This window comes from Harpia harpyja, chromosome 3 (genome assembly GCF_026419915.1).
Source record: "Harpia harpyja isolate bHarHar1 chromosome 3, bHarHar1 primary haplotype, whole genome shotgun sequence".
NCBI classification, from domain to species: Eukaryota; Metazoa; Chordata; class Aves; order Accipitriformes; family Accipitridae; genus Harpia; species Harpia harpyja.
Genome location: NC_068942.1, coordinates 33,996,117 through 34,017,215, shown reverse-complemented (window position 1 = coordinate 34,017,215; position 21,099 = coordinate 33,996,117). Strand labels below are relative to the sequence as shown.

The 21,099-nt window shown below is 45.6% G+C and overlaps 1 protein-coding gene across 9 annotated transcripts in view; it reads right to left on the bottom strand.

Moving 5' to 3' along the window:
- The window catches only part of PRR5L (proline rich 5 like), a 54,358-nt gene that overhangs the window by 1,239 nt on the left and 32,020 nt on the right, over positions 1-21,099 (bottom strand). For 6 of the 9 annotated variants that reach the window (XM_052781891.1, XM_052781890.1, XM_052781892.1 and 3 more), the window contains 3 exons: positions 17,935-18,075; positions 16,332-16,458; positions 9,529-12,548 (listed from right to left, as the gene is read on the bottom strand). In XM_052781891.1, coding sequence (XP_052637851.1) covers positions 12,166-12,548; positions 16,332-16,458; positions 17,935-18,075 — 651 coding nt within the window. In that variant the 3' untranslated portion in view covers positions 9,529-12,165. The other 3 variants (XR_008234401.1, XM_052781896.1, XM_052781895.1) reach the window with 3 other exon arrangements.

The following is a 21,099-nucleotide window of genomic DNA, read 5'->3' as shown; positions in this document are numbered from 1 at the left end:
TGTAGCAGTAGTCATAGCTTGAGTCCACCCTCACTTGTATTTTTTTTCTAAGCAGAGCTGTTACTATCGCCACTTCTCATCCCCTCTAAAAGACTGCAATTTTCTGATTTCAAAAAAAATACGTGACATTGTAAAAATGAATTTACCTTGCTATTTTATGATGGAGGAGGAGCAGATAAAGACAGATACAGCATCATAAAGATACTCTTTCCGCTCAAAGCCTGGAGCCCTGCTTCACTGTCTAGGCTTTTGGCGATCATGTTCTTTGAACCCCTTCATTCCACTGAAACAAGCACTTGGGTTTCACAGCTCTGAAAGGCTGGGTTTAGTTGGGGTTTTTTTCCTCTCAGATAGAATAGGAAAATTTCTGAAATAGTGTGAGAAGAGGAGACTGTGAAACAGGAATATGATTTCCCTATTAGCTGCAGCCTACTCCCTGTCCTGAAGATCCTAGCTGATGATAGATTCTCACTGAGGTCCCAGTGGGTTTGACTTGGCTCAGCCAGACCTGACACGTGCCAGCCTGTAGCAGAATGAATTCATAGGCCATATGTCTGTTTTCTGGTGGCTTTTGTCCAGGAGACCTACCCCACTCAACAATGAAGGGGCCAACATGTAACAGAGCGGTGTTTCAGGAGCTGGGTAGTGACAGTTTTGTTAAAAAAAAACAAAAAAACCTCCCGCATTCTCTCAGCTTATTAAAAGCAGAAGCAATAGCTTGCTAAAAACCTGGTAATGAACTGTCCAAAAATGTGAGTTTTCAGTTTCTTACCCCTCCCAGGCAGAACCTGATTTCCATGAAACTCACTGATAAGTAACAAGCTGGGGGTGGCAGGGGGGAAGCAACAAGACAAACCTTACCTTATCTCACCTGATCTGCAAAGAAGATTGTTTTCTGCAGAGCCCTGACTGCTCTGCTGCAGACCGGTGTTGGTTACTTGCTCCTTGGGCTAACACTTGGGTTTCTTCATGCCAAAGTCCTTTATATAGGCAGGTGCCTGTCCTCATCCTTCTAGTTAAAATTCAGAAAGTGAATCAATATTTAAAATTTAACTCAGTGATCTGCTTTTTTTTGTTTTGCTTCAGCTATGGCACCCGGACCTTTAAAAAAAAAAAAGGCAGGTACAGAGTGTGGGTTTGGATCCCCTGGAAATGGAAAGTTTAGACTTTATAAGGGTAGATAACACAATGATCTTGAAAGGCGAGTCAGTACTGTTGGGAAAGCGAAGGTCAGACCACCAAACACCGTGACAGAGATGAACGCCCACGGCAGATTCCTTGGTTCCTCGCATGCTGCTTTCAGACAGCAGTGGAAGCCAGTGTGTGAATGCAAAGGAGCCATATTTTAACCTCTGCCTATTTCTGACTCATATGTTCTCAGTCCAGCTGTAATAGTCTCAGATAAGGATAATAAAGTAATAATAAAGATAGTAAACTAAATTAAAAAAAAAAGTATATAATATAAACATAAAAATTAAATACAAATTTAAAAATTAGTAAAAGTATGTAATATAATAATATTGCTATAGTGTATTAAGTATATACAAATATAATGTATACTATAAATAAATCATATATAAATATACAAAATATAAAGATAAAAAATAATAAAAATCATAAACTCTAATAAAGAAAGTCTCAGTCCAGTCCAACTGTCCCCAGGTTTTTGAGCCAGAGCTGTGCGTCCAACACCTTCACGTGTCCTTATCAAAAACGTCAAGGGTAAGCCCTTTTGATTCATTTCTAACAGCTGCAGTAACATACCTTGTTGCAATAACAGAGCTGAGTGAGCATCAAAATGCAGTTAAAGGTACTGCACCTAAACTCTCTCTCTTAATTTAATCATAATCAGTGGTCAAGGCCTATTGCTCTTTGAAAATACAGCTGAATGGGGCACCACCAGACCCCACGATGTGGGGCTGATGCCCTTTGAAGAGGCCACCACAGGGAATGGAAGAAGGAAGAGATACCCACACGCACGGGACGCCAGACCTCGCCCTCTTGCTCAGTCAATGAAAAGCTTTTGTCAGGGTACTTACTTACTACCTTTACATCCATTGCGGTCTAGGATTCCTATTGCAAAATTCAGTTAAACTCCTGAAAGTCAATGAATGTTAACAAAAAGTCAGAGCATTGAGGTCTTTTCAGCAAGAAGGCATACTGGCCTGCACATTGGTGTAGCAAGCTCCTCGGGTTCACTTGCAACCTACAGTTATTAGTAACAGGGCAAGGACACCCAGCTCACAAACGGTTTTCTCCAGGATTAGACAGGACGTAACCTGCAAGACTATAAGCACAAATTAAACATTCATCCAGTTATTCATGCAGAAAGCATGGCTGCTTCTGAGTGAATCATCAGTGCTTCTATTCTTTTTTTTTTTTTTTTTTTTTTTGCGTGGGGGGGCATTATTTTCAAACAAACTTATGGCTGGGGTCTTCCAAAGCACATTACCATTAAGATGTCCTGCCCTTAGTGCTTCTTGACCACCGTAATTCATACTGAACATCTCTCTCTTTGGAGGACTATTTACGCAAGCCTAATTTAAGGACACCTAAAACTTCCCCGTCTTGAGAGATCCTTTTCTTGCAAGTCATTTCCAAAATTGAGAGGGTTTGATCCTTGCTTAATTTGTTGAAAGTTTGCTTAATAGCCTCTCTCAATAGCCCACAAAGATGATTTTCCTTTCCATTTAGGCCTCAAACTCCACGTAAGGTCTGATGCATGGAGTTTTTTTTATTTCGGTCTCAGCCTTTTGCTGTTTGGGGCCCATCATAACAACTCTCTATTTTCAGCTGAGCCCTTCCACCCCAGTCTGCCCCAGCCCACTGCACTGCTCCGCGGCTGCAACGCTGTGGGCCAGGCTTTCCTCACACGCTGCTTCTCCTGCCTCTCCCGTGAGCCGGCACCCAGCAGGGAGACTTTTTTTGTCTTGGCAGAATTTCTTTACTGAGTCAAGGCTTTCCACAGACAAAGCCACACGTTTCCTCCCCACCTCTTTCAACAGGTAGTGTTGTTTTGGTCTGGAAAAGAAAAGCCACAAACTCAGGCTTTGTTCTCATCACTTTTGATCCATCAGAAGGGCAACGTGGATGCACCTTCACACCTACATTGTTAATCCCAGAGCACGCGGCAACATAAACATGTACAAAATCCAGCCGTCCCCCATCCTTTGATTTCCCTGTACCTACCAAATCTGTGTCTCAGGGTGGGGGGGATGTTTATTTGCCCAGACTTTCAGTTGATGACTTTTTGCCAATTCGTTTGCTTGTCCAGTTTCCCAGACACCATTTCTCAGACCAGGACCCCAACACCACCACTGAGTGCCGGTAAGTAGCACAGAAAGGAATGTCTCTGGACAAGCAATTCTGGTACAAAGCAAGATAGAAACAGGTTTTTTTTCCCTTTGCAGTGTGACCTTCAACCCTTAGAGCTATCTATGCCTGTTGTTACACTCTATTAATTGTCCTTCAGATATGCAAGCTGATCTGTTACAGTTCATTTAACCATCCTATTTACTTGCTTCCCTTCAAGGTCACGAGATGAGATAAACTTGCATCCAGCTGCATGCTGAACCCCTGAAAGGCCAACGGATAGTTTTTTCCACATAACAGAGTCCCCTGTTGTCTTGTGACCTAAATGATTGACCTCCACCACCCAAGGCTTTAACAGTATGTTTCTCACAGGCGGCTTGCTAACACGGCTGGCAGTTTTTGCTATTATCTGTGTCTGAAGCAAAAGAAAATTCCAGCATTAATGGCAGAATGACATTAGTCCCACTTCCACAGGTGGCTTCCCCCTTCACTAAAGGCTGCCCTGCCTGTTTGTTAGATGCAAGCCCACTTTGATGCTACAGAAGCCACAGCTCAGCCAGCATTTTGACACAATTGTCTGTTTTATGAAGGGGTGATTGCAGAGCCCGCCGGTAGCATTTGATACCCATGATTTCTCACAATTTAAAGGCATACCCAAAAAACCTGAACTGGTTTAGGTCTTCCGCTTTGGACTTCACACACCCCTGCGGCTGGAGAAACTTTGCACGCTGGCAGTGAGCCCTGCAGGGCAGCCATGCACTTCTGTTCTTTGGTTTCCACCAGTTACATTGACAGACGCTTTGCTGGATAGAGCAGATCTGCAATATTGAAGTAAACATGGCTTTATCAACTTCAGCAAGTTACCTATGCTATTACCTGTACTATATATCTATTAGTAGTCTCAGGAAGGTGGCGGATAGGAGACGGGTTGCAGGGATATTTGAGTATGGGCACGGCTATTGCGAACCCAAAAGCTTCATCTCCTGCACGCACACCTTGCTTTCACCACAAGCAGTGCCCGAGGCTGTTTTTGGGGTGCTGAGCACCTGGAGCCCTTTCCAGCTTGGCCCACAGGTTCTTCCCTCCTCCTCCCAAAACCACGTTTTCTGCAGTAATACCCTGTACACCCTCTCCAGCATTATTAACAAAATTAACTTACCCACTTTCAGAGCTGCTCTGTATCTCTGGGCACAGCTCCTGAGCTAGATGCACCGCAGCGTGCCAATGCACACCCCGGTGAGGGATGCTGGCTGTCCCGGGCACAGCCGAGAGGAAGGGCGGGCTGGTTTGCAGATGGGTAAGAGACAGGACAAGCAACAAAGAACAAATTTGCTTTCCTCTGAGACTCCCCCGCTAAGGGTGACCCTAAATAAGCAATGCAGGAAGAACACATCTGCAAAGTGAATATCCACTCCCTCAAAGGCCTAATTCTGCTCCGCTTGCCTCTCCACAGCCCCTACGGATAAGAGGACCTGCTGCTGAATGCACCCTCACTTATTATTTTATAAAAAGAGCCGAGTCTTCATAACCAGCGCCAAGTGAGAGGAGGTGTGGACAGGGGCCTGGTGCTGCCCTCTGAAGGCATCCCTGCCTCTGCAGGTCCATCAGCTCATCATGAGAATTCGTCGGGGGGGGGGGGAGGGGGGGGGGGGGGGAGATGGGAGGGGTGCAGATCTTAACCAATTTGCACTCTGCGTTGTAAACCCTTAGCAAAGGAGGATGGCAATAACGATGCAGACAGCCAGTAGATTAGATTAAGCATTGGGGCAAGTCAAAGAAATAATAAGCTTTTGAAGACAGGCTTTTTTGTTTGTTTGGCTGACAAGCGTGGGCATCTTGTTCACACCAGCGTATACATTTTAATAAACTAGGAGGGGGCTCGTGGCAAATGCTGTCAGGCCTCATTTACTTTGGCATTTATTTTCATTTCAAAGAGCTGGACGAGGGGACGCGCTCTTTGACAGGGGAATGACAAGATGGTGGCAGCCGCTTTTTGCCACAGTGCCATCAAGGATGAGCCACCGCTTTTAAGCAGGACTGTGGGTGCGGTGGGCAGCATGCCTCCAGTCTGCTGCTGGGCTTTCGGGGAAGAAAGGCGTCTAACGTTGAAGAGCCAGAAGAAAGACTGATGATATCCAGCACCAGGCTGAACGGAGGAGCTCAGAGGAGCTCCATCTGCACTACCAAATGCAGTGATGCTCAGCATGTAATGGCTGCCCACCACTGCCTTCTGAGAAAAAAAAAACTGAGGATGGGGGAAAATCACAAGAAATCCCCTCCTCTCTCCCCTCTCCAGCACTCACTCAAACTTGAGAACAAGAGTCATTCTGAATCCCTGAGATTCAAAGTCCCAAATCGGAGCTCCCCTCCCATTCCCACCAAAGGAAAAAAAAAAAGATTAGGGCAGGGTGTTTCTTGTAAATATAGTGCATATACCACTTAAGGGGGACTTTTCATACGTATCATCAGTCCCCTCCCACCCGCTCATCTCTTATATCCAACCACACAGCAAATAAATGATAATTCATTGGCCTGAGATGAGCCTGAAGAAAGACAGCAGGTTTAGCACTTGTAATAGTGAAGCTGTCCGTTAGAGATGGATACACAGGAGACAAGGGAGGACTTCTTGTTTCTGCTCCAAGAACCATTGATATAAGTTAGTCGACAAGCGTTTAGCATGGAGTAAAAACCCCCAGTGGAAAAGAGGGCTTGCTTACCAATTAAGGGTGTAAATCAGCCTAAGAGGCCTACAGGGTAGGTGATATATGGCACAGATTCTGTGTTTTCTCGCTGACATTTAATATATATAAATGCTGTTACTTTCCAGGTAGTCCTGGTGCAGTACTGACTCGAACCCTGAGCATCTCGTAACTGGCCTGTCTGCTCTTTGAGGGGCCCAAGCAATTCTCACAGAACTCATGCTTTCAGGTTAAAAAAAAAAAAGAGGAATAATAATTTTCAGTGATGATAGCAACTGCAGAAAACTCCTGGGTATGAGTCAATGTAGCTGTCTTCATAAATTTCAAGATCAGAAAGAACGATTCTGTGACTCCAATCAACTTTCCAATGTAACAGAGGTTGTTACTGCACAGTCGATAATAATTATGACACACGAATTACAAACGAGCACTTGGCATAAGCGGGAGTTAGCTCTGAAGCCTCATGACAGACACTTCAAACAGCGACTCCCTCACTGTCACTGCAATTTATAGCTATTGCAAAGCTGCTCTGTACTATGGTAGGAGTTTAGGGTAGGTGAAACCCTTCAAGCCATTGTATTTTGGGTTGGTTTTTTTTTTAAGGAGTTTGCTTTCCTTTTGCTCATTGAAAAATCTGGTGACCAAACTATAATTAAGCCTCTACCCCACCTTCTGTTATACCAATTATCTGGGAAAAGATAGTCAGCCATTTCCTTTACCTGCATGTATTTCTTCTTCTTTGCCCTCTCCTATACGTTCTCCCATACAGATGCGTCTCCTACACACGCACCCATATTTGTGGCCCAGGGAGAGCATTGGTCACACACAACTAGCAACTACTGATTAATAATGACAATTTTCAGGTCACTTACTTATTTCCTCACTGGAATTGCTATTTCTTCTTATGGTTTGGACTGGAGAAATGCAGCCCAAACCACTAATACACCCTGAGCTGCCACTCCTTGTGTACTTAGGGCAGCTCTTACTCGACCTGTAGGAGTGCTTGGGGCAGGATTCGTCTCCTGGAAGGGATGAACTTACACATGGGGGAGACATAAACTGGCACCATTACACAGCACTTGCTCTCCCAGGTGGGAATACTGGTTGGATATAACTAACAGGGGTACTCAAGGTATCTTCAGGTGCAAGTAATGGATGAAGGGCAACCAATTCACAGGTGAAAGTGGCAGCTGTTTTACCACATGAAATTTTGAGCACCATATTAACAAGAACATGCTGTTCCATTACTGCTAAGCTGCTTTAAAAGCTGGCATTTCTGTTTTGAAGCTTTTGTTTATTTAGTTAAGTGCTTGGTGCCCTCACCAGGAGCTGTTGGGATAGCAAGGGGGACAGTAAGCACTCTCCAAATGGGCAGCTAAGTAACAAAATCCCACTTAAGCTGTTGTGGTGCTGCCAGATCTGCCTTCCACGTTGGAATATGTGATGAATGAATGGGATGACTAATTATCTCCTCTTTGCTCAGGCTGATACCAAGTACTAGCCACGCTCTTCCCACATTGATACCAAATACTAGCCACGCTCTCCCCACTTTGAATTAAGAGGAAAATTTGCGGCAACTTTCCTACAGAGCTGGAGTGTTTGCGAGCGAGAAACAAGCTGACTGTGGGCTGAATTTCTGACTCGCATCCCCCTGGGAAACTCCCTGGGCACCGTGGGGCGTCCGTGCCAGGCTCAGCCTTGTTTTCTCGCCCGCTTTCCTGAGCTTTGCCGGCAGGCTGCCCTGTGCGGGAAGACCCGATTCGTGGCTCAACAGAAGGCACACGTCTCCTTCAGGAGGTGGTGGTTTACCGCAAAGGGCAGGTTAACGGGAGGAGGTGCTCTCCCCGCTGCCTCCACAGCCCACCGAAGACATGGCACCCACCAAACGGCACGGGAGATTTCGCGGAGCTATGGAAAGGGCCCGGCTCTGCCTTGGTGAGGAGGGGCCCTGGCCTCACGGTACGGATAGGTGCCTGCCACACTAAAAATCACTGGATAAACACTCGCTTCTGCTGGCTGCAATTTCCACAGCTGACTAGCTCTTTACCTGCCTCTAAATTTCAGTTGTGAATGAGGAGAGGAGCTCACTTTCACTTGTACAGCACCAATACTTAAAAATCACCCTTCTTCAGCCTTTCCTAAGTATGAGAAAGACCCGTAGAGAGTGCGAGTATGAGCGGGAGTGTCACGGCAGGGCCCTGCCTGCAGCTCTCTGCACAGGCAGCATCTTTTGCTCTTAGCACAGAACTTGCAATTCTGGCTCCGGCAGCTTGGCGCAAGTCAGTATCGTCGACTTGGGCTGAGTTTCTACACGGCTCAACTCCCCTTTCTCTCGCTGGAAACCTCCCACACACAATTACGAGGTGTGTGCCTGGCCCAGGAGCTCTGCTGCAGGCACGGGGAAGGAGCTAGGTTGGGAAGGCACAGGGAATCCAGTTAGGGAAACTGGCTGCTCTGGGTCTACAGCAGAATGAAGCAGTTCATAGAAGTATGTACACCATAAACACCATGATTTGTCCCTCATTAGACACTCAGTTTCTGCTCTCTGGGACACCCAGGCTGCCTGTAAGAGCCAAGCATTTTCAGTCTGTTGACTCAGGGTTGTAAGCATCAAAAGACCGTTCCTTCCAGGGGAACCCATTGCCATTTGGACCTAAAAAGAAAGGGCAATACTCTACCTTAGTGACAGTCCAAACCCTGCAGCGCTCCCCTTGCTGCCACCAGCGCCAGCACCAAGATCTACTGCATTTCTTCAGATAGAAAAAAAACCCAAAAAATAAACCAGGTTGCTGCTCACCCAGCTGGGGACTGAAGAAGCTCTGCTCGCTGGCAATAAAAACATGCTGCTTGCCTACGGGGGATGTCAGGAAAAAGGCCAGTTGTACTATGAATAGCTTTCTGCTAAGGTCCCCTCAGTAAGTTTGTGACAGAATTGTATGAACACGGAGAATAAATCACTTCTTACTTACTTACCTTAAGAAGAGGAGACAAAGTAAAAAGAGAAGACAGATTTGGTGTGATGAGAAGGGACTCAATCTAGGCAATTATCCAGTTAGAAGGTAACAGACAGACTTTGGGAGGTGGCGAGAGAAATCCCTTCTTCCCATTCTGACAGCTCTTCCAGGAGGTTTTCTCAAGTGGGTGACCGTGAGGGTAGAAAAGACCTGCCCCGTGCCCCATCATGGCTGTGTGACATGGTGAGCGGCGAAGTGTAACCCCAGACCAGAACCCTGTATCCAAAATGCAAGCGTTTCTCACGCCGTGGCTCTGGCCCACAGACAGAGTCTTTGCTCTTCACGTCCAGGGGACTGAGCCTGTGGAGGCTGAGCTCACCCTCAGCGGAGAGCGGCCACTCGGCGCTGCCCGCCACGTCTGCCTCCACGGCCCTTCGGAGGGCAGGGCACAGCTTTCCGACCACCTCCAGTTTCCCCCAGTCTGCCCGTAAAAGGTATGGGCTTGCAGGGGCTCGTGCATCTCACGTGGCTGTAAAAGTGGTGCTCACGACCCAGACGCTCAGTGTGGTTTACAGAACGAGGTTTGTTTACTTCAGTTTAAAAAGTAAAGCCACCAGCTTTAATTCTCCCTAAAAACCAAAACAACTGGGGAAGTGCATGATTCAGAGTGGCTTGGTGCAAATTTTTGCAAAGTAACAGACACAAAATCAAAATAATTCAAATTATACATACATGTAAAACAAAAGAAATTCAAGTTAAAACCAGGACCGGATTCCTATTAGCCCTAGAGATGATCCAAGAATGTATCAGGAAATAAATAAATCATTCTAATTTTCACCATAAAAGAGGGCGCTGCTCACTAATTCAAATGGTTTGGGTATTTACAGAAGGCAAATGGGTTAGAGGAGAAATAGAAGGAAGAAAAGCATTCATAAGAGCGAACTGAAATGCTGCAGGGTGATCGTTTTCCCACATGCACCACTGTGACTAAGAGAAGGCTTTAAATCACTGCAGGGGGCCAAAGAAATTCTTTTTGAGCAGGATGCCATCACCTGCCCCATGCTGGAGGGACCATTCCAAGGTGAGACCAGCACGGTCTACTAGGTTTAGCTGCTACCACAGAGGTCCCGATGCTCTACCACAACCCATGGCCACCCTGGGGCAGACAACAACAAATAAGTTGGCCTGGTCAGTCCAATTTATGACTAGGAGGGCAATTTATCCTAGAATCCAACTGAAGCGAAGACTGCTTAAAGCCACATCTTCCCGGCCTCCACTGGACCGTGCATGCTCCGAGGAGGAGGCAGCCAGCACAACTAAGTCTCTGTTCTTCAACATGTAAGCACAGCTGGTGATCAAAACACTTGGCACTTCCACAAAGGCCAACAGCTAGGGTGCCTTAGGTGACTGCAAGAAAAAGCAGGCCCTTTCAAGTATCTCTTTCAACATTTGCAAACCCCAGGAGACAAAGCAACACCCTCATTTGCAAAGGCAGTGTGACTCGTGCTCGTTACTGGTATTGCTGGTGCTTTGTTACCAAATAATAATCTGCTTTCTTTTTGCTGCACAGGCTACTAAGGCCAAATCCTGACAGGCCAGAGCTGCACTTTCGGTGCAGCCAGTGGAGCAGAAGATGCTTAATGCCCAACAGAAGCGGGGCAAATTCTGCAGTTAATGTCATAGCATGCAAAGAAACATCCTAAAGGCCCATCCTAACCTTCTGTTTCCTTGTCAAGACACATTTATTTACAGTCAGTACCATAGGGACTAGACTCGAGTGGCAGTGGTGTTACATCAGTATTTTTAATGGGATTTGACATTTAAGGCAGCATTTCAGTTCACCTCTAAGCCTGTAATTATACTTGCAAATCTGCTTAGCAAGACATCAGCAGAGTATCCCAGGGGACTGCTCGAACAGATTGGTTCTGTTCCCATAGAAGCAGCATTTGAGTACCAAGTGATGCTACAAAGCAGACACTGCGGACTGCAGTGCCTGACAGGTGCTTGCAAACTGGACCCACTCCTAATCTTCAAAATAAAAACAAAAACAAGGACTGCAGAGAGCCCTCGCTTTATCTTAAAAGCAACACTGCACTAAGTCAGATACCACTGGAGGTCAGGAGCACTTCACGAATACACGACCGAGACAGGACTCCTTTCTACACCCCGCTGGTTACCTTTGGCCTCACAAAATCTGCAGGTGCTAAAAGTACCAGAGCAGCCCAAGGGTGAAATCCTGTTCGTCACCTTCTGATCTGGAATCATGATGGCCCAGTGCTCAGAAGCACTTTTATGTGTCCCGCACAAGTGCGGACTCTGCCCAGCATCTCCTTCCAAAAGGAATCCATTTAGATTTCTCCTTTCATTGTAGCCCTACGACCACCAAAATTTTGAGAGCAAGTTGATGCCAAAGGCCAGGATGCTCAGGATTATATTTTACCCCCAATTTACACACCCACCCCTCCTTTGCACCCAGTTTACACCACCACCTCCAAAGATATGACTGGAACCAAATGAAGTACATATGAAGTACCCAGCTGGGACTCCCCACATATGCTCAGTTCTCTTCAGGTCTGGGGAAAAAAAGGGCTGATTTGTTCAGATTTGGACTTTTCATCCATGCCCGTGGGAGGCAAAGTGAAGGATCTCCTTCTCTCACAAGCCACCTAAGCAGATCGTTCCGCAGGATGCAAATGGTTTCATCCCTGAGCTCAACTTTAAAAGAGAAAAATGCAGTCCTAGGCCATCACCACCCTAGCACCAGAAGCAAAGCGAACATTTAGCCCAAAGCTCTCTGCTGCAGGAACAAAGAGCAAACAAGGAGCACAAAGCTGGGAAAGATGGAGAAAAGCAGAAGGAGGCTAATTTGTATCATACCAAAGAAACAGAAGGAAACCTGAGGCCAAAGGGTTTGGACTAGTAGCGGAAGAAAGCTCACAGAAGGCAGACTGCGCTGTTCAACAGCGAAACCTTTGCAGCCCTCAGTGCTCATTTGGGAGCAGCCTGGTACCTCCATCAACAGTGATCGCAGACAGGCAAGAAAAACAAATCTAGAGAGCATTCCCAAAGTAACATCAGATCCCTCAAGGCCATTTCAATGACACGAGCAAAACTCGAATTTTTCTCTTTTTTCCCGGCGTGGAAGACACGACGCTTTGTTCAGCTTAGCGCATGCAGTTCTCCTCTCAGCGAGACTTCTTCTAGCTGACCGACGTGCAGTTCAGCTCTGCAGGGTCCTGCCTACCTGCCGCCATGACTCCCTCTGGCCCATCGGCAATACTGGGCTCACTGGAGCACTGCCTGTGGCTAAAACTGGGCTGCAGGAGGAGGCATTTGTCAGTACTGTCCGACTCCTCGATCACCATTCCCGTGTGCATCATGGAGGCCATTGCCAGGAGCTGAATATCCGAGTGAGCGTTGGCAACGGTGTGGCGACGGATGCTACCACATTTCTCCAGGTAAGCCTCACCCTCCTGCTCCGTCAGTGGGGTCAGGGCCATCTCGCTGGGCTGCCGGCTCGTCACCACATGAGATGAATAATTCAGTCCACCGGTCTTGGGACGCGATCTGGAGTACCGTCTCTCTGGAAGAGAAGAAGGAAGCAGGGACAGTCAGTAGGGCACAGGCAAAGCATCGCCCGAACTGCTAGGCTGGCCTCGGCGTGCAGCTGCGGAGCGTCCCACCTCGTTAGCACCGGGGACCAGCCAGGTGCTCATTAGTTCATGCTGGATAATAGGAGCACGGAGGAACAGTTAGGAGACGCCTCTCGTCCTGCTGTAAGGCAACAGTGCTGCTGCCTGCGAGAGAAGTGAGCCAAAAAGTAAGGAGTGCAGCAAAGGGACTTTCTTCAGCATTCTGATGGTCTCCTCTCTTACTCAGGGAGGTGAGGACCGAGTAGGAGCTCTCGCGTGCAGGTTCACTGAAATCAGGGACGCTAAAGCGGTAAAGTCCCCAAAGAAACATTCAGTGAGGACCTGAGTTGCCATCCCTTCCTCTGGAAAATGTCTCTCAGGAGATGCTCTTAGCTGGCGTCAACATGAAACTCCTGATGCTTACATTGCACTACCTCTCCAGCTGCCTAGGGAAAGGCAGTTCTGCTAGCATTATGCCACTGTATTTTTTTAAAGATTATGAAAGAAGAACATTCCATCCACTTTAAAACACATCTGGTTTGGGGGCTAGACACTGAAAACACCTCGCAGTGCACAGCAACAGGCCAGGGGGAAAGGCACAGAAGAGGAAGACAGTCCTTGGGGAGCACGGGTGAAGGGTCTACAATCTGCCCGGCAAAAACATTAAGGGGGAAAAATGCCTGGTTTAAAACTCAAACCCAAGGCGCAGTCCCCAGCCCCGTATCATGAAGCACCATTTCAATTCTGACACTGAAAGCTTTAAGAAAAGCAGGGGTCTGAGTTTGTGCCTTGGCTCGCTGTAATTCACTCCCCCAGGAGGTTGAAACAGACGGTATTATTTTCACCTGCTGTCTTCCACAGCCGTGCAGCATTGCCATGTGGTATTAAACACCTCATGTGGTCTATCCCCGAAGCAGCTGATAAAGCTATTCCCTACCCGTCTCCCTGTTTCTCACCAGCTTCCTTGAAGTGCAGGGTCTCATTTCATAAAGTCAGAAGCCTTTAGACCTTATAAAATACTTCCACCAAGACTGCAGAGCATAAGAGATAGAGTGACAAAATGCAAAGCAAAGCACTTGTCACTGAAGGTTATAAAAGAGTTTTGGAAGCTTGCATCAGAAAGAAAAGCAGAAAACAAACTCTATATTGTTGCAGGGAGGAACGGGTGAGCAGCCAAAACTCCACCACTGGCAGCAGCCAAGCTATGACAACACTTCACCCCACTGCTGCCAGTAATATGTTCATTCAAAAGGGTTCATTTTGTGCTTAAGAGTATGTGCAAATAATTTTTGAGGCCAGTTACAGTAAACACACGCTTTAGGTGTCATCTGCAGCTCAAGCCACAGCAAGCTGTAGTGTTGGAGGGCATTGGGACCTGACTCTTTTGAGGAAAAATATCCACAGATTATTGTTGTGCAACAAAATTAAAATCCTTTATAATGAGAATCAGGTAAAAATTAGGTTAAACACTGAACATTCATTTATCACTTTTCCCCCTTCACTTTCTTGGCCACAAAAGATGGTCTCTTAAGGGATTTGTCATACATAGTTTAACTAGAAACATTATTTCTATTTTGGTGCATTATGGCCAGGAACATAAACTGGGAGGAGTTTTTAAGGGATTTTTTGCAAGCAGACTCAAATCAGCAGTGATGTGAGGTTTAATACATGGGGGGAATAGGTTGAATGTTTTATCTTCTTCCCTATTGCACATTTAAAAATTCTTTCTTATACAACTGGATCCCTTCAGCATAGTCCATCCTTACAATGCAGGTTATGGCTAATTTACATGGGCAAAGCAAGAAGGGTGGTAAGAGAAGAGCAGGTAGGGACGCTGCCCTCTACAAATCCCCCGTGAGCCGTCCTGTCCCCTTTCACACCTATCCCTGCTGCATTCCTCTCACTTTAAATCAAGTTTAAGATACAGCAGCCTTGCAGGCTGAAGCATTATGTGTATTCACAGCTGTGATCGGACACCTTCAGTCACATTTCTCAACACTCATTCATCTTGAAGGCTCCAGTCCAGAGGGCAGTTTGGCCTCCACAGCATCCGTTGAGAATGCAAACATACCGAAAGCCCAAGAGTGCGTTTCCAAAAACCTACTATAGGGAACCTACTGGGCTTCATCGTCTTTACAGGCTGCCCAGTGAGAAAAGAAACTGGTTCTGAGAAAGCAAAAAAGGTGACAGAAAGAGGGAGAGAGAAAGAGAAAGAAGGTTGATTAGAAGTGGCAGTTACAGAAAAACAAACAAACAAACAAAAAAAACCACCACGACAGCAGCACTTTGAAAATACCAAGGTTATTTGCAGAAAAGTGCTGCTCAGCTGTCAATGTCGTGCAATGCAAACACAAGTTCTTTCTTTCCTCCCACTCAGCACAGGGTGGAGCAGGGGCAAAAGGCCACCTTGGAAATACACACAAACAAATGACAGCTAAAATCAAAGTAAATACAATGATTTTAAGGCACATAAACTTTACAAGGCCAGTTTGTGTTAATTTTTTTTTTTTTTTAATGACACTAATGCCTTGCTCAGCTGGCGGCAATCCAGGATGGCTAGAAACTTCAGTACCGGTCAGGCAGCTACCTTTCAAACTATCCCAGCAGCATGCAGATGTCCATAAACATCAAAACAATCAAATTTGCCAAAGCTCAACTTTTACAGGGAATATGGTCTAGATTTAGCCTCAGGATCAGGTCTGCAAATCAATGCTGAACTGTGTCACCACGTTCACTTGCATAGAAGATATTTAATTGCCCAACAACCACAAGAACAAAACCCTGAGCCATAGTTTGCCTGAAGTGATGCCACGAGTTTGTTACAGGCACAGATTGTCTGAGTCCCAGTAAGTCCTTCTACCGCAAGACCATCCTTTGGCCTGTGCTGCTAACGTGTAGGACAAGACAGGTTGTGTGTCTCCAGCTTGCTACAATTTGCATCAGAGCAAAGGGTAAAGCTTATAAAAACAGAGGGAGACTGCAGCTTTCTTCACTCGTTCTATTTAAATCTTCTTGACTATCAAACCAGTATCATTACGCCCATTTCTTAGCTAGCCAATCTCTTCTGGCTGGTTACATGTGTAAGCAGAGCTCCTGAATCATGTGTGGAGAAGTTTTCCACTACAAGCATCCCCTTCCTGAAGTGAAGCGCCAGTTCTCTCACCTAGACGCATCTATCCACAGTTAAACACAGATTTTTTTTTTTTTAATTTTTTTTTTTAAACAGAGTCCTCGGATGGAAGGAAGACTCCATGCAAAAACCCCTGTAATCCCTCAGAATGAGCATCCAACAGTTTTCCTGTTTGCAAAGACTGGCTGATGCAGCAGTGAGCATGGGACTCTAGCCAGCCAAAGCCAGCTAGCAAGCAGGGATGGAGAGTAGGCAGCAAAGGACCAGGCACAGTCTCTCACCAGGGTGAGCGCAGTACATCAGGCATGGACCAGGGAGTTTTAAAATCCAGCCCATCTCCAGCGAGAGGGGAGACTTTGCACGTGTGTGTGTGCAGTGGTGGTGGGCAGTCATAGTTCACTCGGTGATGGAAAATAAAAAGCCCGACACAAAAATCTACATTCAGAAACATATTAATCAGGACCTTCTCGAGAGTGTTTTAGCCCTTGTTTTCTGTCTCTCATGGAGTCATGCACTGCCTCCTTGTCTAGCACAGATGTGCCCTGCCTCACATTAACCAACCTGTGTACCCCAAAAGAGCTTCTGTACAATGCGCATGTCTTACCAAGCAAGCAGGTGCTACCAGAGAAGCTGTGATCCTCACACAAACCCAAGTACGGTGATACCACCTGCTTGACCAGTTCTTCCAGCTGTAGGTAGCCCTCACTGGGGCCAGTAGGCTCATGAACACTCTGAAATTCAAACATAAAAAGTCAGCATTACCCTTACATAGTTCCGAGTAAGGTTTTTGAGTAAAGCCTGGGGTCTGTCTGTCTGCATTGGAATATCCCAACCATATTGGTAGACCATTTGGAGGAGCACAGCTGATAAGCCTGAATGGAGGTTTGGGTCCCATTCAGTGCAACCTCCTTGTTCAAGTCATAGGCATAACCCTATGGATATCGAGCAGCTAACTGTCTTTTATCTGACCAAGGGATAGGAAGGTATAAAGTATGCTCACACTGAGGATTTGCACAGTGTAACTACAGCGATATAATTACAGCAAGGCAGTTCTACCAGGAAATGCCTCTTTGTAGAAAAACCTTAACACACCTCGGGCAAAGCACTGCTCTTTTCCTAGGCAGGACTGCAAGAAAAGTACTCTCTGTAGTTCAGCTTACAGCTGTGAAGATGGTAGATAACACTAACCCATTTAACAGTAATTTCAGAAACCATTCAGACTTAGCTTCCTGCAAAGCCTCAATAAGCTTTTCTTTCTCAAATGCGTCGCTTTGAGACCCTCTTTGCCCTCAAGATTCTTTTATTAAAATATTTCAGGGAAATTGAGCTAGCACCTTAGTATCTCCTGCTATTACAGTCTGGGTCACCGGGAACATCAGAACAGCGAGAACTCATACAGAAATACCAGCTTAGCCACTTCACAATTTTGATTGTACTTCAGAAAGTTTCATTCCCCAGCACTCATTATAAGGTATATTGGAGAAGAAATAAAAGTGAGAGGAACCCCAACAGCCACCTGTAATATGGTATTTTGCAGGACTGTCAGGCTGGGTGATATAAAAAGGTAAAACAGCTGGTATACTTGGCTGTATTTGGCATGCTTGGAAAATACTCTCTTGAGGTCTTGCTAAAGAGGTTAGTCCTCACAAAATGTCTGGGTCTCTTGGGAGAGGCCTTTGGAAGATGTATAGCATTTTGCCTGCTGCCAAAATGTATTCCTCCTCTCACGGGCACTGCTCAGCATCCCAGCCAGCCAAGGGGCCAGCGTCGGGCAGTCAGCAACCGCAGCTTGTTCAAATTCCACAGTCCGCTGTGATGGAGACTCGCCCTGTCTTGCAAAGCTGAGAAACCAGGAGAACTAGGGCACAAAGAGGCATTCAGAGAAGCTGGGAGATGAAACTTTATGTGAAAAAAGAGGAGTCCCGAGGCTGTTCCTAGCTGGGGAAGAGAGGTACCAAGAAAAACCACAAACACCAAAGAGCAGAACCCGGCCATTTCACAGCAACATCCTTACCTGTTCCCAGGAAAGCTCAGGGCATTCAAAATTCAGCTCTCATTTCTACATTTACCACTCCCAAATAAGCAGACATTACCTCCCCTTCATCACACCCTCTACCCTCCCCACTCTCCTTTCCAGGGATCGTATTTGTTCCATGAGGTCGAGATACCCAAGGGGAGTCACACAAAGAAGAGCAGAGGGTCCCCACCTGCAGAATTAACAGCATCTGGACAATGGAAGCTGGGAGCTTTGTCTGGACCAGAGGAAGAACTTCTTCCAACTTTACTTTTAGCAAGACCAAGTCTCTGAAGCCAAGAAGAGCAATCTGACGTATAGTCAACTCCTGACCCTAAAAAACACAGAAGGCAAAATCCAAGAGTTGGTAAAGGGACATGTGAGCGTCACACCAACACATGTATGCACACAGACAGAAAGGGTCTATCCTGCCCATTGCTGCTGTGGCAAAGCACCCCCCAGCTGCTCAGGTTGAGGATTCATGGTACTCTTTGGTTGCTTCCCTCACAGTCTCTGTCCCACACAAATTCTGAAATGAGTAACACCTCATCCGAAGCACCACTAGGTTTGGAGTGAAGCCAAAGATGAGCCTGTATTTCACCAAAAGACTATGTATTCATGAAACCCAACTGCCATCCAATTGGGTCACAAGCATCCAAAGCCCAGGATGGATGCAGCTCGTGCTTTTGCCACTTGGAGCTGAGAAACCAGAGAAGGTTTGGTAGGGAAAGAGGTTGGTACAGAGTATTCCTTAACTAAGCCTACCTCTGGTCTGCGTTAGATCCTCTTTTTGTTCAATGTTTGTACTTTAGACCTTGCCGATACGACAAAAATCCACAATTCGGTTTATTAGGGATTTTAGAATTTAGGCTAGAGCGAAGCTAGTGAGACTGCTTGTACCAAATACCATTTAAAAAGCAACAGCTTTGATTTCCACCACAAGGCACTCCGTGTTCTCCCAGTTACTTTTTTACATCAACAACACAAGTGAGCAGGCTTAACAGATGAAGATGTTGTAATATTTCTCAGCATATCTAAACACAGTTGGACTCCATTTGGCATTCTGGTGTTACTGCCTTTCCCTCTGCTATGCTTAAAGTCTGCACGACTTTCTCTTGCCTCACTGCAGCTTAACAGCAGAAATTTTCCTCCCAGCCCTGCCCAGCACTTTCCAGCCTGAAGAGTTTCCCTTGTTCTTCCCAACACGCTAATCTCTGCCTCACGGTCTGTTTGGGAACCATTTTATGGTCTCCATAACACACTCAACGTGGCAAATATTTAGCTGGAAGGAATTACCAGCAGTTAATCATTAATTCATAATGGGTTTAATGTCATAATTAACAGCATCATCAATATGTAAATATGAATTAAAGCCAATAATCTGGAAGGCAGCTTGGCCATAACAAAAGCACTTTGCTCTTTTAAATCATCGCTGTGTTTTTAGAAACATGGAGGTGTAGAAAAGACTGGTACATATCTCTGAACTATATTTCAGCAGCTGCACACTTTTTATTTATATCATGCAGTTTAGTCCCATTAACTTCATACCCCATTTCAAAATGCAAACATGTTGCTGTGCCAAACAAAACAAGATTTGCTATTCTTTTTCCGCACCAAGTAGTTACATCAACAGCTGCAACTATGCAAAAGCCAGTGACCTGTTTACATGGTTTCCCTCTGTACAGCAATTTAACCAACTTGGCTGCTTAAAGGTCATATTTCTGCAACAGCTACGAGCCTCGGGTTTAAACTTAGCTGAGATAGGAAGTTATTTCTACTTACTACCTTCAGTAACATACGCTCACACATTTGGCTGACTGACTTACTTTCATTCTGAATGGGCAGTTGCTGGGATCACAGAAGAGCCCAACTAAATAATCACGTTGACATTTGCAGCAAAGGATGGGGAACCACCAACAAATTGACTTTCCCATCTACCAAGGTAGCACATGAAGAACTGCGACTTGGTGAAAGAGATTTGCTATGTAAGCTCTCTTCACATGTGGTGACACACTGTATAAATAGGTATATACAGTTCCCTATTTGTAGGAAGAGCCCAATCTTGTTATTAGGGCACTGGCCTGGGATAAAAGCAATTTCTTATTTCTTGCTGAACCAGCAACTCTCTCTGTTGTAGCCTAGAGCAGCTTACTCAGAGTCAAATTCTTGGATGCATTTAGGTGGTTTAAATCCATACATTTGTGTAGGACTTAGGGGACTGCAAGGCTTTAAATATGCTGTCTGTTACCTTTCAGTTCCTCATCTGTAAAATGGCAATACTTGCCTAATGTCACAGCTTCTATGAAATATTTTTGAGTGACTCAGATATTGTGACAAGACAAATACAGTAAGAAAGTTATGCTTTCAAAGAATCTCGACATCCCATAGTCACACTTTCACCACTAGCACCAGCTTACTTCCAAAAGCTGCACCCACTGTGCCATAACTTTTGTTCGGTTTCTCATTAGAGACATTTAAAAGCAGGGGAGAAGATTTTTCTGATAAGTGGCAGAATTATTAGGACCAGTGGGTATGACACACAGTTAGCTCAGCTGTTTCCCCAGTGCACAGATAGCTGCAGTGCAGACAAACCCCTGCTTAAATAGACTAGGTCACTTCCCGACTATTAGTCGCAAAAGGAGAGAAAGGGAGGATATTATAATTAATTGCGCAGTTTTACCTGCCAAACACCTACCTTAAAGCATCTGCAGCAAGGAAAGAATAAAAATAAACACAGTAAAAAGGTTAGTGTCTGTCTTTACAGAAGTCCTTTCTCTTTTAGGAAAGGCCAACTTTAACAGGATTAGAGGAAAAATGCAACCTTCGAGCTTTACCTGCTGCCTTTGAAACAATACAAAGGAAAAAAAAATTTAAAAGGCTCTGGAAAGCATGTCCTGTGGAAGAGGCAAAAGTCAAGAGGAGGAGGCTAGCATTTCCAAGAATGTCAGTCTCCTCATGAGGTACATTTATTTTTTTCCTCTGATGGAAGAGAAGATCAAAATAGGCTGGGGGGGTAATTAGACTGCTCATATGGAAAGCCTGACTAAAACTACTTTAAAAAATGATACAGCTCAACACTTCTGATGGGATACTCAGCTTCCAAAATACCCAGTGTCAACAGGTCTTCCATAAAGTTGTTCATTCATCCTCTACCCATAGATTTACTTGTCCCCTTATTAAAGCTTCAAAAAACCCAACAGAGGATTTTCCAAAGGCACAACTGGGACATAAGCCCTCCAAAAGTAGTTAGGACAAGTTAAACAGATTTTCTCCTGATCTAGTCTTCAGATTTGTCCCTCTGAAGACAAGTTGTTGGTGTTGTCATCTGCACCAGCAGTCCCAACAGTTTAAAAACGGA